Below are 17,760 nucleotides of genomic sequence, written 5' to 3'. Positions count from 1 at the left end.
TTTCCGCACACGCCGCTAGAATTCGCTGCCGGAGCAGCTACGTCGACTGTCGAATCATTCGATTAGCTGACCGAAATTCTGAACTATATAATGAAACGGTTCAGATAAAAGCGAACAAATCTTAAAACAATACTAATCCCCGGTTTTGGACCTAATTTTCTAACAGGAATTTTATTGTGACACTGCCCATCTAGTAAAAAATTCATTAAACAGTTGTAAAGGCAAGCGCGGCTCCAGAAAAGGGTGCAGGGGGCGATAGCCCCTTCCGAGCCCAAATTTTACTTCTTATTTCTTTGTAGGGAATATTAATGTTAACTTAAATACTTTCGTTAATGTGCTAAACTCTTATTGCAATCAAAATTTGTACTAAAATACTAAATGTCAGTATTTGAGACCATATATTTTGTGAATATCCCAAGGGCAGTATCATAATTACCAACTGCATCCTCCTGTGTGCGAGAGCCCTGCCAGAGAGGTCTTCCTGGAGCCGCCATTGTGTAAAGGATGACTTTGATTTTGCGAACTTTTGTTCGCGTCAGCTGCCACAAATGGGAGCACCTTGGTTCCACATTTCCCTTCCATCACGGAAATTACTCCTACCATATGCCGTATACCGAGAACCAAGATATTACATTTCAAAAAATAAATAAGCGAGTACATAGCATGCCATGCACACGACAGTGCGAAAGTGCTTCACAACTGAAATCTCACTGTTAATTTTATAACGATATTTCCTGAAGTATCCGGCATCATGTGGTAGCGTTACTGTACAACTACCAAATGTTATCCTAAGATATCTTATAAGCAATTTGTGAACACAGATTTTTTAACATATAGGTTACGTAAAATTTTTAGTTAATATTTCTAAATACGAAAAGTTTTTAAGTTTTTGAATTTATGCTTATTTAGGCGCTTTATTAAAAAATATGATGAGAGTGAATTTTTTTGATGTGCGCGCACCATGCAGTGAAATTTTCACATGATGAATAAAAGGGTATATATAAATAAAAATTATATATATGTATTAAAATCTTATAATTTAGTGAATAACATTGAATACTGGTCCATAAAATGAAACACATTTATTTATTTTGAATATTAGTGATAGAAATGGTTTTTAAAACTTATTCAAGTGTATTTTCATGTTTTTTTTAAAATGTAAGTGGCGTTATGTTCCCGTAAATGTAATTTATTTACTTTATAAATTATTACATTATTATTGAATACATAATTAATATTAAACTTAAAATAATACATTCAGCATACACACTGAATGTCATTATTAATTAAAAATTATCATGATCATTTTACAAACTTGAATAATTAATTTTAATACACATGTTTATAATATCTCTGCAGTACTTTTATTATTTTATTTATATTTATCATTTGCCAGCAAAATTAAATAAAGTTTTTTTTTACTACGCCAAGTAAGTATCTATACCTTCTAACACGCGTACATAATTACACGCACCCATTAGTTTTTTAAATTTTTTTATTTACATCTATCGCTAGGCACAATTTTACAAGTAAGTAATTGCATTAATTTATTTTCAACGCAGGAATTAACTGAGCATTGTTCTAAATATATTTAATAAGTTGACAGTTGCCACAATTATGAGTTGATAAACGTAAAACAGTTCTCAAGTCCCTGCCAAAATGACTTCCTACTCTTCTCTCATTGGCTGATACGTAGGGACCGGAAAAATTCGCGGGTTCAATGACCTGCAGGATTGAACTCCATAGTTCTACGTACACTCGGTCAAATGCCACCCACTCATTGGCTGCTGTCTTGTGAGACGTCCCAACGTAGCAGCCTGTGATTCGATAAAGCTTTGGTTCGGGTGTTTCTCGTTGGCCCAGAGTCATCCAGGTGAGCTGTGAGCCGATAGCAGAGGCAGCGCTGAGGTATAACTATTTGTATTTCAGCCTATCGCGAAATGAATTCCGCGGAATTTTTCCGGTCGCTACTGATACGCCGCGCGTCCTCCGCGACGGAAATGGAAACGAAAGGTTCGTTTCCTTCTCGTTCGCACAAGTCTCCGCACAAGTCGTCAGCAGCCGGCCACGGAGGGCAGCGGTTTGCCCTGGCAGTGGCTGCGCCAGGCGTACCACGCGGAGAAGCCGTGTCTGCGGTGCACCTTCTTGGCGCACGCTATGTCGTCGTCGATGTTCCCGTCGACCAGGTCTGCCGGCAAACAACACAGCGCGCCGCGCCGTCAGGAACCACCGCCACGTCTTTTCATGCTTGTTAATTAATTAATTAATTAGTCTTGTTTTTACACAAGGCTAGGTTAAGGAGTGGACCCGGCCGGGGACGCACCACAACGCCGAAATACACTAACGCCGAAACATTTGTCTATGCAGGACTGCCACAAAGGTTAGGTTAGGTTAGACTAGGTTAGGGTAGGCTAGGCTAGGCTAGGTTTTATTACGCTAGGTTAGGTTTGGTTAGGTAAGGTTAGGTTTGATTGTGGTATTTCGGCGTTAAGGTACCTACATTTAAGAAACACACACAAATTCATTCAGTTGTTATTTCAGCGTTGTGGTACACACAGCAGTTTTCTAGCTGTCGGCGTTGTGGTCAATTTGGCATTCGGCGTTAAGGTTTTCGGCGTTATTGTGCGTTCGGCGTTGTGGTATTTCGGTGTTGTAGTGCGTCCCCATCTAACCTATTTCCGTGTCTAAATTAGAAGATTGGATGAGGCGTCGTTTGGTGAAACATTGAACTTGCATTTGGAAACACCAAGGTGGGAATCCTGATTAGGCCTACGGGTTTCACTGTTTTCCTTAATCAATCCAGACAAATGATAGAATGTGTTACGCAACACCTATTCTCTTCCCTCTCTCCCCTTATATAAAACTACCTAGAGTATTTAAAATGTTAAGGGATTTTAAGGACAGAACTTTATCTAGCAGAAACATTATTTTATTTTTAAATTTTCTTTTCAGTGTTGTATAAATATTTTCAAACACTGTAAAAATACGTTTCTGGAAGGTTCCAAACCACTTATCTAAAGCATGCTTCACCTTCATTTCTTTGAACTTACCGTCACATTTAATGTTGCAATCCTTGCCCTTAGAGGTAATTCCACACCAATACTTGCTGTTTATCTAAAAAGAAGACAAAAAGTAAATAGCAAAAAAATAAAATAAATAAAAACACGAATAAAATATAATTATTTGAATCCATCATAAAGTCTTCTACGATCATCATCATTATTATTTTCATAATTTTGCGACTTATTTAAAGACAAGTGGTTTAACTTTGTTTCCGCATATAGGCCTATTCATGACTCTCCAAGCAAGAGTGAAACCATATTACTGCCACCTTTTTTTCTGTCATATGATTTCAAGGTCGCAAATGGGTAAAGAAATTTTTTTTATTACTTTGATTTAACATTTAAAATCGTGAATTATTTTGCGAGAAAATAAATTTTAGGACACATTTAAGACGTAAAAGGAGAGGTTTAAGGCCTGTGCGAATTCTAGTTTTTTTTTTTAATGCGAAGCAAATATCAAATAGAATGTTTAAAATATTCGTGAAGTCGAATCGAAAGTGCGAATATTGTTCTCGGCGATGCTGTATTACACTTATTTTACAAAGTACAGGATTAAAGTTAAAAAAAAATATCATTTAACGTTTGCAATGTTTGAACGAATTGGGTGATTAACCAAGTGGGCCGTATATATAACACCAATAAATAAAAATTATAAAATAACCGTCCATAATATAAATATCGGGAATTTATAAACGCAAACCATATGCAAAAAAAAAAACAACTAAATATTTCCATGAGCGAATGTTAGGCTTCCAATGAGCAAAGCTCTGCATCACGACGGAAGCTTCAAATAAAACGAATTACAAATTTCCTGGCGAAGTCAAACCGAATATTAGAAAGAGCTTTGATTGATTCGCCTAGTCGAAGAATCGCACAGGCCTAGAGTTTATGTAAATGTATTCATTAAGGTAGTCAGTCACGAGAGAACCATGCCACCACTAATTGTTAGTAGATTTCCAACCCTGCATATGCCTGCTGCAATGCAGGGCGAAACGTCACGTCGGTACTCACCAGCGACTATCTACTTTAAAATACGTGGAAATAATTTTTTTTGTAAGAACATTGGTTGTCTGTAAAGTCAGTTTACGGACGATAGTTTAACGTGACTTCATAACAAAACATTGATGAAATGATAGATAGCATTCTTTTATGAATAAAATTGAATCATTTTTATTGAATTATCACTATTTTGTATGTATACAAAGAAGGAGTGAAATGAAATCTACAATTTAATTGATAAATTTACTTTTATTTGCACTCATTAATTCAAATATGTTTATTACTTTAACGAAGAGATTATTTTAACTATAATTTTTATACATAATTGCTATTTAACTTCTTCCAATCTTAGTTATTGTGTTAAGGTTAGGACGATGATAGGAATAGTAGGAAACGAATGGGAGTGTTTCAAGTTTAACGTGCCTCGGAAAAAGTCAAATCGATTGTCGTTCCAATCGAGTGGAAGAGAGATAGATGCGGCGCAAGCGTACAATGTACGTAACGGGACACTTTTTTCGTGCGGTCAGCCGGCGTTCATCGATTTATTAGACGTTGTCACGTCAAAAACAAATTTTTAATAATTTATCACATTTTCAAGTAGGTAGTGTTTTTTACCTGGAAGATGCCGTAGTCGTAACTGCCATTTTTGTTCGGGCCTCCAACACGACTTGTCTTCATGCCGCTCTCATGCTGCGCCATGCACACCCCTGGAAGACGAGAACAGCATACATCAATGTAACACAGTAAATATTAATAATACTAGAATAGCGATATAAAAGTAACGTGATATATTAAGTTTTTGATTTTTAATAAGTTCCATGCAGGAAAATTCATAATTAAATAATTTTTTTTTCTAAAATCTCTCACACCCACATTCATCACAAACAAGGTTATGTTTCGATGTCCCTTCATAACGTGTCGTTTGTGAAGCTTTCGGGATTGCAACGTCGCTATGGCGACGCACCACAACGCCGAAATACCATAACGCCGAATGCCAAATTGACTACAACGCCGACAGCTAGAAAACTGATGTGTACCGCAACGCCGAATATTACCACAACGCCGAATATTACCACAACGCCGAAATACATTAACGCCGAAAAATTTCATTGCAGGACTGCCCCAAAGGTTAGGTTAAGTAAGGTTAGGTTAGGTTAGCCTAGGTTAGGCTAGCCTAGGTTAGGTTAGGTTGTGGTATTTCGGCGTTCAGATACATTTAAGAAACACACACAAATTCATTCAGTTGTTTTTAATTTTGCTCCTGTGCCCCCCCCCCCCTCCCCACAGCAATATTTTTCGGCGTTACTGTATTTCGACGTTGTGGTACACAGCATTTTTCTAGCTGTCGGCGTTGCGGTCAATTTGGCATTCGGCGTTATTGTACGTTCGGAGGTGTGGCAACGACCCCGTCGCTATCAGCGACAAAGTCGCGGCGACTTGGCCCCTTGTCGCAGCGACAAAGCCCGTGCCCGCTACTGGTTTCAAGGCGTCCCGCTGGAACTCACAGTCGCGCAGCTGGTCGCCGGGAACACCGCTGCTCCTCAGCTTCCGCACCAGCTCGCACTTGCCCACGAGCCTGCCCTGGGATGACGTCACAAGCACGCAAAGCAGCAGCAGCAGCAGCGGCTGCAGCAGCAGCAGCGGGTTGGCGAAGCAGCGACCCATCTCGATGGCGCCGGCCGCTGCCCCGAGTGGCCTTTATACCATCTTCCTTTCTCCCCCTCTCCTCCAGCGCTAGTGGCCACTGCTGCTGCTGCCGTAGATTCGGTGTCGCCACTACCGTACTATGGTACACGACGACGAAATTATTACAGGCTGGACACGAAACAACGGTACAAACACGATAAAGTTGGTACATTCATTGACAAAGCGGAGTGTTTTTTATTTTTTTTAAATATATATTAATTAACAAACAATCGTCAAAAAATAAATATAGTACTGATATTAAAAAAGAAGAAACATAATTTGGTTTATCTTTTTTAAACAATATAGAACTCGATTTCATGTACGTTAAGATGAAAGAGATTAAAAATACTGACAGTATTAACTCAAAAATGTTTTTTTCATAAATAAAAATACCTGTTTAACTGTTTATCAAACTTCCGGTCAAATATAACGTGAAGTTCTCGGAACATTTTTAAGCACAATTTCTTCTTTAAATGTGTGGTTTCTTATCATATCTAAGGTAAAAAATAAATTTTTTTTTCTGCGTCTGGAAGAAGACAGAAAGAGCAAAAGCAATTATTGTTTGATAGCAATTTTTTTTACCCCTTCTGTTTGTTACCAAAACATTACGTTGACTTAAAGAATGGCGCATTGGCGTACCATTATGGCTGGCTTCTTCGTGGTTCATGGTACTCAGGACTCGATACGGTACTGGCACCATGATTACGGTACGGACGACAGCCCTGGCACAGAAGCGAACGGCGCGGGGAGCCCGCGATGATTCACCGAACCCCGATCAGTCGCGAGAATATCGCGGTTGGAATGAAACAAAAATGGGTGCGTGTACTTACGTACGCGCGTTAGACGTTACACTTAAACTTGACGTAGTAATTTTGTATGAAAATAATTAGTAAAAATAAAATAATTAAAGGATTGGAGAGAAAATATAAATACCTACAGTTGGAAAATTATAATTTAATAAATTTTTAAACAAAAACTTAGTATTCAATGTTACTATAAACACGCGTATCAAAATAATTAATTAAATTAGTAAAATAATAGAGATATATTTTAATTAAGAATGAAAAATGCTAAATATTAATTTTAATTTATTAATATTAATTATTCTTAAAATAATAATATGATAATTTATAGGCCTAATGCAATTAAATTATATATACGGGAACATAACCTCATTTATATAAATAAACTTAAAAGTAAACAAAAAAGTTTATAAACACAATTTCTATCACTAATATTTTCAACAAAAACATTTTTTTAGTGAAATTAATTCAATATCAATCACTGAAGTATAAGATTTAAAAGCGCATATGTATAATTTTTAATTGTATGTAACCTTTTATTCATCCTGTGTAAATTTCGTAGCATGGTGAGCGCGCATCGTAAAACTTCTCTCTCATAATTTTTTTTTAATAAAGCGCCTGAAGAAGTATAATATAAGGTATATAATTATAGCGAGGTTACATAAATTTGCACAATGTTAATTTTAAATGTTGCATCCCTGCTCATTGCCCGCATCGGTGCTTGTGTGCGTCTGGATGTGCACGCTAGCGCCCCTGGCGGCGGGCGACCGCACTGCCAGTCAGCGCGTGTGCTTAAAGCTAGGAAAGAAGAATGTGTTCAGCGAGTATAAAATAACCGTGTTGATTTTAACTACGTTGATTAATCGCTAGCTGGCGCATCTGTTCTCACTCCGGAAGGGACGGAGCGACAGGCCGTGCACGGATGCAGATTACGAGAAGCCTTAAGATGTCCACCAAGTTCTGCCCCTGCCCGAACACGCCCGAATATTCACCTTCGGCCAACCTCGGGATTTGTTTTATTTTTGCGCAGGAAAAATGAATTCAAATATTAAACGTGGTCGGTTAGCTTAGCTACATCAAAACACTTTAAACCACTGTGGATGGTTAGTTAGGTTAGTATAGCTACATTAAAATAAACAGAGAAATATAAATATATACAAATAAACCCGAGGTTGGCCGAAGGTGAATATTCGGGCGTTTTCGGGCAGGGTCAGAACTTGATGTACATCTTAGGCTTCCCGCAGATTACGCGGGCGTCTGACTCGGGGTCAATGAATACGTGCTGGTGTTTCCAGAACGGGACGTTACGACACGTAGTCGACCAAAGTACGCGCCGTCAAGAAGAGGGGTTCTTCCCCGAGCCAACAGTTCACTATCTCTCTCTCTCTCTCTCTCTCTCTCTCTCTCCCCATACTTCCTCCGTCCGTCTCTCTCTGTTCTATGTCCTTGTCTCTGCGACCTCGATGCACTCTCTCCTCCTCTTCGTCGGTCACGTGACGCGAATGCACGCTATCTGTGCCCAGTTGCATTTCCGTTCCGGTCTGATGGCGACAGCGCGTCACGGAGTTCAGAAGGTCGCCTTGGGGTTCAAGGTCGAGGTGGTTTGAGCCCGAAGCCCCTAATTTTTTTTTCTCGACGTGATAACGTCTTATAAATCGATGGACGCCTTGCTGCACGCACGAAAAAAGCATTACTCATTGTCACGTTCCGCCTGAGCCCGAGCGTGCAAGAACCGGCCAACCACCGTGCGAGAAAATCTTCTATAACTAATTGTTCGTGATTATATTTAAACAAATTATTTAAATTAAATTTGCAAAAACTGTAAATAATATTTGAAAATTAAAAAGTATGTAAGTTTTCATACATGTTTTCTTATGACATTATCACGTAAAATTATCGTCCGTAAACCGACTTTACAGACAACCCCTTTTTTTTCCTTCAAAAAATAACATCTACTATTTTATAATTTGGAATACAAATGAACGAAATTTTAAATTTATCTGAGAAAAAAAAATATTTAGTAATTTAGCTAAGCTAGCATACATACTGGAAATTATAAAAAAAAAAGCATTTAAAGAGATAATTAACAAACAAAGTTAGAATCTATAGCAGAATACTAACTTTCCGGTCCATACAAATAACTCCCTCGTTTTGACGAAATAACACCCTCGCGCGAAATCACAAGTAGTTTTCTGTGAACAGATAACAAAATTCAATGCTGTGAGTTGTAGCCACACCAGAATTTGACAAGGTATTTGTTTATAAAACCAAGTCATTAAATGCCATGTGTTTTATTAAAAAAATCAGTTATTTTCCAGTCAACTGAAAATAATGCGAAAATTTGAGTGTTTTTGTCATTAAAATAAGACCAATCTATAGTTCCAACAAAACTTGTGCGGGGAAAAAAAAATTGGCTTAGTCTCAAACGCCATTATAGTACCTATCAACTGTTTGGTACTATTAAAAGATGTGCAGTATTTTAATGAAATTTCTAGGTCCAAAATCGAGGTTTAATAATATATATATAAACCCCCCCCCCTCCAAGTCTTTTTTATTCCGCTTTTATCGGGGAGCCGTTTCATTATTTAGTTTTAACATTTCGCTCTGAAAATGGAGTTGCTCCGGCAGCGAATTCTAGCGGTCGATTCGGAAACTACGTGTGGTTCGCGTCCAGAAATGCAGTTGAAAAAAACAATTTTCGTGTAGGCCCTATATATTTATCACGTTATGCGTTGTTTTTTTTTTTTTAAAGATTCGTACGTTTCGTTCCGTGCTCGAGTTTCTTTTTTTTTTTTTTTTTTTTAAGTTTTGTTTGCAACACGAGAACACGTGAGGTTAGCTGTTGTACTGTAATCAGCTCCCAGAGCTCCATTGCACGCGGTTAGCGGATCACTCCGCGCGTGCGGTCGACTAGGCAGCGTCGAGGAGGGGGGGGGGGGAGGCATAATAACGAGCCAATTAGCGCTCGCCAAGCACACGCGAAACCCCCCCCCCCCCTTCCCGCGTAACACGACGCTGTTCACTTGCGCGGCTTAGAACACACCGGGGAGAGCAGGGATGGTGGATCTCATGGTCTGACGGTGGATGATGCACTCGCATCAACCCCTCCCATGCCACCCTCTTGCAAACCCTCAGGGGAATAACTAATCCCACCCTTAACAGCGAGCAGGGTTGTTGTTGAAAAACCTCGCGCAGCCAATTAGAACAAGTCTTGGCCCATTAATTAAGGCCGCAAGCTCCCGCTAACGATAGCGTGCTCTCGGCCGCGCTCTTGTAACAACAACGGGAGGGTTGGCTAACCTGGAGAGCGCAACTCGGTATCGGCATCTAGGTAGGGGAGGGGGAGGGGGAGGGGGAAGGGGGTGAAGTCTGCGGGGCGCACCTTCGCTCTGGGATAGTCTGGCTGGCAGCCTGGCGGGAAACGACAAAGTCGCCCCTGAAACAACCAGTACCATCAAACTAAATGCTGACAAAATGTCCAAGCTCCCGCCCATTTGCATAGTAGTCTTTCTACTCTGTCCAACTCTTCTTCCAGAACCATCCCTCTGTTTCCTGTAACCAACCTGCTTGTAATTAATGCATGAAATTTGCATCCCGCATGTCAGTGCCCAGGGTTTTCCCTGTGTCTATGCAGGTTTTACCTGGGCCCAACTTATCTAGTTTTAACCTAGAATAATCAGTGAGGGGAGTTAGTCATGGCTAAAACGTTGCCATGGCTGGCCAATCCCCTCCTAGCACATGATGCATGCGACCCTCTCCTGCATGGTTCATAACCTGCATGCTTAGAGCGTATAGGCTTCGGTCTGAGACGCACTTAGAGTCTTCCCTACCCAGACCCCTCCCAAATACACTTAGTTATTAGTTAGGTTAGAAAATAAACTTCACTCGGGGTGGAGTGCGTGCGTATGTTTATTCCTTTCCTTCCATCTCGATCGAGAGAGAGCTTGGTTCAGTCCGGCAACATGAGTTGCGTTCGATTTGGCATTAACGGCGTGTGTACCCTACAGGCCATTATTTCATGTTTACGTCCCTTACGTTTAGAACTGCAGTGGTTTTTTTTGGAGTGGCTGAACTTTCACAAAATTATATAAGTATATACATACATACATACACACACACATCGCATACTTCTTGCATTATTAACTGGCAAGATTGCATTTTTAACGTTTTTGTGCACATGCATAAGAAGAATGAAATTGAATATACAACTGGAACTTACCTATTAGGTTCAATTTTACTGGCTACTTTGTGATATGGTTTGATTTATATAAAAATGGGTTGGGGGGGGGGGGGGAATAATTTTACCTGTTTTTTTTTTTAAAAAAAAAACTCAGGACTTTTACGATTTTAAAAGGTTGAATAAAATAAAATAATTTTTTTTCTGAAAGCAATTTAAACTATATCACGCAGTAGCCACCGTCATTACCTTTAAACAGAATTTTTTTTAGTTATATATTCTATTTGGTACTCCTTATCCGCACTGCACAAAAATGTCAAAGATGAGAATTTTCCAGCCTATTATGCTAAAAGTATGGACTGTATGTATGTTGGCATGGATTCACAGCAGAATCAGCTTGATTGCTGGTAATGACAAGTAAAAAGCACGGCGAAGTCAACCACCCAGTAGAAGGGCATCCGAAGAAGGTATCGTCCGTGGTTTTATTGGTTATCCTCAACAAAACTGTATCGTGTTAACAATATAGAGTAGGTTGTAGATGTAAGTTAACCTTGTTGATGGTGCGAAATATAGAGACCCCTTATTTGATGATTTTTCGTCACGAAGAGAGACAGTTTGAGAGAAATTTAAACACTTGTAATAATGTTCGCAGGCTTTCACGACCATTGTCTGAAGTAGCTTGGCTTCTGGGTTGTAGCCGTGTTCACCGACGTTTCGGTCGACATTGCAGTCGCCATCATCAGGGAGCGATGCGATGATGGCGACTGCAATGTCGACCGAAACGTAGGTGAATTATTCGCCAAGGACACGGCTACAACCAAGAAGCCAAGCTACTTAAAAACACTTGTGTCCCGCCGTCGTAACGGATCTGAGTTACCCCGCGGCCTGGAGGCTCTGCCTCTTAGTTTCTGACGGTTGGAGGACGTAAGCTCCGAGCCCGTGGGGTTCATTAGGCGCGCGTCGTCACGGAGTGCTTTTCTGCGAGGGTTGGCAACACTTGTCTAATTAACGAATTCCGTGCCGACGGTTACACCACTCAGCACGCACACCGCGCACAGAAAGTTCAACAATGTCACATCAAGACTCTTCATCACCCTTATTTTAGATTTTTTTTTTACACTGAGAGAAAGGTTTGTTTTGCCTCAACAAAATATTTGTTTATATATGGCAAAATAAATATATTTTATTAATTCACACAAATATTTTGTAGTAGGAAAGATTATGTTGACCTAGCAAAATGATTTTGTCGACTCAAATGTATATTTGGTTAGGTGTAACAAATTATTTTTGTTGCTTACCGAGTTTTGTTAAACTAACAAGTAACAAAATATTTTGTTCCATTAAGTAAATATTTGTTTCGTCATATACGTATAAACAAATATTTATTTTTATTCAAACAAACCTTTTTCTCTGTGTATGACACAATAATTAAAAAAAATAGACTATAAAAATTATGTTTTTTGTGTGCGTTACCCACGTGTTGTTTGTACGTACGGGACACGTGACTCTACGCTATAAACGTGAACACACTTAAGAGCCTGGAGACTGAGTTCAAGTACGATGCCACGTGGAACTGTAAAGAAACACGTCGGCAAAAACTCAAATATTGTGTACTGTGCAATCACGCCTATTTTTTTTCCCGAGCTGCTTTCATTGCTTTTAGTTTACATTTCTTAGTTATTTTTAACACTTAAATTACTAGTAATTGGTTCCTTCTTGTGACCACGAGACATTAAGTCAAGCAAAAGTAAAAAAAAAGAATCATTAAACAGTTAACACTGTAAAGTTTCCCTTTGGCTTTGTGAACTTTGGTTCGCTCCATCCGCCACAGACGGCAGTACCGTGGTTACACATTTCCGTTCCACGCGACTTCCGTTCCATGCACGAAATTACTCCTAGCAAACGGCGTATACCGAGAGCTAATATGTTACACGTCAAAAAAGAGGATCCTACCGGAATTGCTATGTCACATATTAATTTTATTATTGAAGTGTCGGACCTAGAACGAGCCTATAGTTTTACACAGGGAAAATAAACGGGGTTCGTTCAGTGATTTTACTCTTAATTTAAATTGTGATTTAATTGGAAATTTTACTGATTGTATGTTTATGGATTAGTTTATGTAGGGGCTTTCAACTTCAGTTATCTGGACAATGAGCAATTTATTTAAAAATTATTTTGCAGAAATGTGTAGAATTTATTTTTGGACTGAGTGTTTGTGTGCTAGGTGTGTTGTTTAAGCTGAGAGAATTCCTTTAAAAAAAATGGGGGGGGGGGGGGTTGTCTGTAAAGTCGGTTTACGGACGATAATTTTACGTGATAACGTCATAAGAAAACATTGATGAAAAATTGCATACTTTTTAATTTTCAAATATCATTTACAGTTTTTGCAAATTTAATTTAAATAATTTGTTTAAATATAATCACGAACAAATAGTTAAAAATCCCGCCTTAACCTGTTTGATATTATAGAAGGTTTTCTCGCACGGTGGTTGGCCGGTTCTTTCACGCTCGGCTCAGGTGGAACGTGACAATTTTTCGCGCGTGCAGCCGGTGTTCATCAATTTATAAGAAGTTATCACGTAAAAAAAAAACCTCCCCTCTCTCCCTTTACCTGAAGACTTTAATCGGTAAAAATGGCGTCAAATTATCCCAGCCAATAGAAACGAGTCTTAGAATTTCCGTCAACACTTGTTCATACGCTGTGTTGTGCAAACGAAATGAGCTGGCGTTTCGTGCGATCTTTGGTCGAGGAGCCTCAGTTTCTTTTTCGGGTGCAGATTTGGACAGACCGTTAGACCGCTCTTGCGCTAGGCCCTTCGGGGGTACGCGCCGACCCTCGCTGAAGACTTCATGAGGCAACCCTTCACTTGTGGCATATGAACCAGGTCACCTCACCCCTTCCCCTGTCTGGGGGGCACGTCATGAGTACCGAGAGAAAGTACGTGAAATTGCCCCCCCCCCTTTCCCCTCCCCCAGGATTCCTGTTCGCAAAACTACAAGTCTGTGACCAACGAGACATTTTTTGTGGAAATATCCCGTCACGAGTGTCTCATAAAAGCACACCCTTGTAAACTCTTGCAATGACGAGTGAATAAAAAAAAAGTTCCGTGACAACGTCATAACAAAACATTGATGAAATGATTGCATACTTTTATGAATACAATTGAATCATTTTTATTGAATTATCACTATTTTGTATGGATACAAAGAAGGAGTGAAATTAAATCTACAATTTAATTGATAAATTTACTTTTATTTGCACTCATTAATTCAAATATGTTTATTACTTCAACGAACAGATTATTTTAACCATAACTTTGATACATGTTTGCTATTAAACTTCTTCCAATCTGTGTTATTCTGTTAAGGATAGGACGATGATACGAAAAGCAGGGAACGAATGGGAGTGTTTGAAGTTTAATGTGCCTCGAAAAAGTCAAATCTATGGCTGTTCCAATCGAGTGAAAGAAGATAGATGCGGCGCAAGCGTACAATGAGAGTAACGGGACACAGCGTAACGGGACACAGCGTAACGGAACAATGTGCGTAACGGGACACTTTTTCGTGCGTGCAGGCGGCGTTCATCGATTTATTAGACGTTGTCACGTCAAAAAAAAAATCGCTTGATAGCACAATCAGTCGGAGGTCTCGGTGCGTCGTCGTGTGTAGCTACTCGCGGGAGGAAGGTGTGCGATGCTGTCGGTGGCCCAAAGGCGCGACAAGGGGCCCGCTCTGTCCCCTATTCCGAGAAGCAGGTCCCGCGCTCGTAAAACTCGGGCGGCGATACACCAGGCCTTACCCCCTCCTCCTCACCCCTTAACTGTTTGAAGGCACGCCGACGCTCGTAAAACGTACGTAAGAACGCCCCCCTTCTTCCGGACTTACGACGGCGACCTGTCTCTCCGACGACGCGACAGCCGACAGTCTCTGGGAGAACCTCGCGGCCCGTGGTTGGAGCCCTAAAGAGCGCGGGACGCTAAGGGCGACACTGGCCGGCGAACCGCGCGTCTCGCAGCCCCTACGGACCGGGCGCAGAAAAAGTTTGAAGTGTGTGTTGTAGTGCCTGCTGGTGTCAGTTTGATATCTGCTGGTGGTGCCTACCTGAGTTCTCTCCTTGCAGGTGGTGCTTACGTGGGTCTGGTGCTTGCATGCCCGTAGGGACTACAATGTCCTTTGTACCTTTTTGTACGTCGTGCCCACCTTAAAAGTTCCCATACCAACAATCAAGTGAAACTTCTTTGGACGCGATGACAGTAAAATTTAAATTACTATTTCCAGGTTAGAATTATACTGTAAGTAACGTTTTCGCGAGAAATTTTTTTTTTTTTTTGGAACGGTTCTGCCGCCAAAGATATGTAAAGAGAGCACCTACGAATCGAGGTTTGATTTGCCAAAGAAGTTTCTCTTCTATCACGTGTTCTGAATTACACGCGCTCATTCTTTGTTGATTTTTTTATTACATAAAAACACGCAAGTACACGAACGCAACATCGTGTCAAAATCTCAAAAGCAATCGGTGAAGAACTATCGGAGATGAGCTATATTTTGCACAAACGAACATTTACATTTTTATTTACGTAGACTTTGTCTTTATGAAATTTTTCTCATGACTACATACAGACCGGAAAAAAATTCGCGGATTCATTTCGCTGTAGGCTAACAACCAAACCGCTTCTGCGATTGGCCCATATTTTCATCTGGGTGAATGTGCGCCAATGGAAAATCCCGGACCGAGAAAGTATAAAGTACAATCTAGCTGAGACGTCCCACGAGTCAGCAGCTAATGTAACGGAGTATGTAACATACTGTAGGGTCTATCCTAGAGGCGGTATTTTTTTAAATTCTACTTTTCCCCACGTTGGTCTGTATGATTTATAGTGTAATTGCATCATGTATATAATTTTATCATTTTTGTGTCTATTCGTACCCGATTTCGCAGGAAGAAACTTCTACGTTTGGAAATTGCGACTCTTGTGTAACCAGTTTTGTGTGTATTATTATCATCATCATCATTGAATATATTTGGCCTCGTTGCCTCTGTACTCTCTTACTCAATGAATAAACAGAATTTTTGAAAAACAAACCTAGAGGTCTAGGCATGGACCCCCACAAGGGCAGGGCTGGATGGACCCCTGGGTACAGGGCCCTGGCCAAGCCCTGTTTATTTTTAAATGTTTCACAATAGTAATTTTTTAAAAACTAAAAAAAAATTCACTATTTTTTTTCCATCGGATTAAATTTTAGAAGATTTTACACACCTACAGCTAATTTTATTTTTCTATTTCCATTTTTATCTCAGTGTGTGAAATATATATAAATACTTGCTGTGATTATTTTAAAGTAAAATAATTTCATAAAACAATCTTAGTTTGGACTTGTAATTTAGTAATCATAATCATACCATGTATTTTCAGGTTAAATAACATTCTGAAAAAGAGTGATAGGTAAGAAATAACCATGCAGTTATAATGTAGCGCGTGAGTGTAAAATTGTTGGGGAGGGGGCGGGAGGCGTCTCTGATCCTGGGTCCAGGGCCCGTAAACGAATGTGGAGGCCATGGGTCTAGGGCCACGGGAACCACACATAACTTAGAAACACACAACTTGGAACAGTCATAACTTAGAAACCTCGAAAAAAAGCCACGTAACTTATAACTGTCATAAGTTAGAACGATCACAACTTAGAACAGTCATAACTTAGAAACCTCGAAAAAAAGCCACGTAACTTATAACTGTCATAAGTTAGAACGATCACAACTTAGAAACACACAACTTAGAACAGTCATAACTTAGAAACCTTGGAAAAAAGGCCACGTAACTTATAACTGTCATAAGTTAGAACGATCACAATTTAGAAACACACAACGTAAGAAACACACAACTTAGGGCCACGACAAGACGGCGGCAACTCCTGCAGCGGCGTGTTGCTCAGGAGAGCTCAGGTGCGTGTTGCTCAGGAGGGCCCGGTGCGTGTTGCTCCGCAGGTTGCTCGGCATGCCCAGCGCCTCGCAGAGCCTCACTGAGCAGTCTGCCAGCAGCTTCAGGGAGGGCTGCCAGCAGCTGGGCTTCCTGGACGCCAGGCAGCAGGAGCTGTGCTCCCGGGGAGACAAGGTGCTGCCGGTGAGTCCATCTGCCCGCCCTCCTCACCTCCACCACACTCCCTCCCCGCCCTCCTCATCATTACCTCACTCCCTCCCCGCCCTCCACGCCTCTACCTCACGTCCTCCCCGCCCTCCTCACCGCTACCTCACTTGACCGACAGCCTTTTACTGGCGACAGGTCGACCTGAAGCTATGTCACCACTCTGGAGTTTAGTCCGACGCCACAGTTCGCGACCGCCCCACTTACACGATCATATTGCACAGCCACAATGAGTGCTAACTGGCATCACGACGGGAAACGGCATAAGCCGCCCCCAAAAAGACCAGACCTGACCAAACCAATGCGGACTAAAAGTCCAAGTGCCCCACCCCTTGCATAGTAGAACTTCTACCACGCCCCACTCTTCTTCCAGGACCATCCTTCTATTCCTGTAATCCACCTGCTTGTAATAATGCATGACCTTTGCATCCCGCATGTATGTGCCCAGGGTTTTCCCTCTGTCTATGGAGGTTTTACCTGGGCCCAACTTATCTAGTTTTAGTCTAGAATTAAGAGTGAGGGGAGTTAGTCATGGCAAAAACGTCTGCCATGGCTGGCCAATCCCCTCCTAGCACATGATGCACGTGACCTTTTCTGCATGGTTAAAAACCCGCATGTTTAGAGCGTATAGGGCTTGCCCTGAGACGCACTTAGTCTTCCCTACCTAGACCCCTCCCTTACACACTTAGTTTTAACTTAGGTTAGGGAAAAAAAACTTCCTCCCCGCCCTCCTCACCACTACCTCACTTTGTCCCCGCCTCCGGGGTTACCGTCGCGACTGTGACATTATATTGGTACAGAAATGAAGGTATGAAAATACAGTTTAAAACCGTAATTTGGAAACAAAACTACTTATCAGCCTACAGCGAATTAAAAAAAAAAAAAAACTT

At 40.7% G+C, this 17,760-nt stretch overlaps 1 protein-coding gene across 1 annotated transcript; it reads right to left on the bottom strand.

Moving 5' to 3' along the window:
* Positions 1-1,477: 1,477 nt before the first annotated feature.
* LOC134540448 (lysozyme-like) lies at positions 1,478-5,761 on the bottom strand. Its single transcript, XM_063383206.1, has 4 exons — positions 5,567-5,761; positions 4,677-4,768; positions 3,051-3,114; positions 1,478-2,188 (listed from the first exon to the last, which is right to left on the bottom strand). Exons 1-4 carry the CDS (start codon positions 5,724-5,726, stop codon positions 2,055-2,057), a joined length of 450 nt encoding a protein of 149 aa, XP_063239276.1. The 5' UTR covers positions 5,727-5,761; the 3' UTR covers positions 1,478-2,054.
* Positions 5,762-17,760: the final 11,999 nt, after the last annotated feature.

The sequence above is a fragment of the Bacillus rossius genome, chromosome 16 (assembly GCF_032445375.1).
Source record: "Bacillus rossius redtenbacheri isolate Brsri chromosome 16, Brsri_v3, whole genome shotgun sequence".
NCBI classification, from domain to species: domain Eukaryota; kingdom Metazoa; phylum Arthropoda; class Insecta; order Phasmatodea; family Bacillidae; genus Bacillus; species Bacillus rossius.
Note: the sequence above shows the minus strand (reverse complement) of the source record. Positions and strands in the feature narration are given on the sequence as shown.

Excerpts from the sequence above, each read along its gene's own strand:
- LOC134540448 (XM_063383206.1), bottom strand. The coding sequence starts at position 5,726 with ATGGGTCGCTGCTTCGCCAACCCGCTGCTGCTGCTGCAGCCGCTGCTG. Across the intron at positions 3,115-4,676 it reads ACGACTACGGCATCTTCCAG|ATAAACAGCAAGTATTGGTG; the intron begins GTAAAAAACACT and ends TCTTCTTTTTAG. Across the intron at positions 2,189-3,050 it reads TTGCAACATTAAATGTGACG|ACCTGGTCGACGGGAACATC; the intron begins GTAAGTTCAAAG and ends GTTTGCCGGCAG.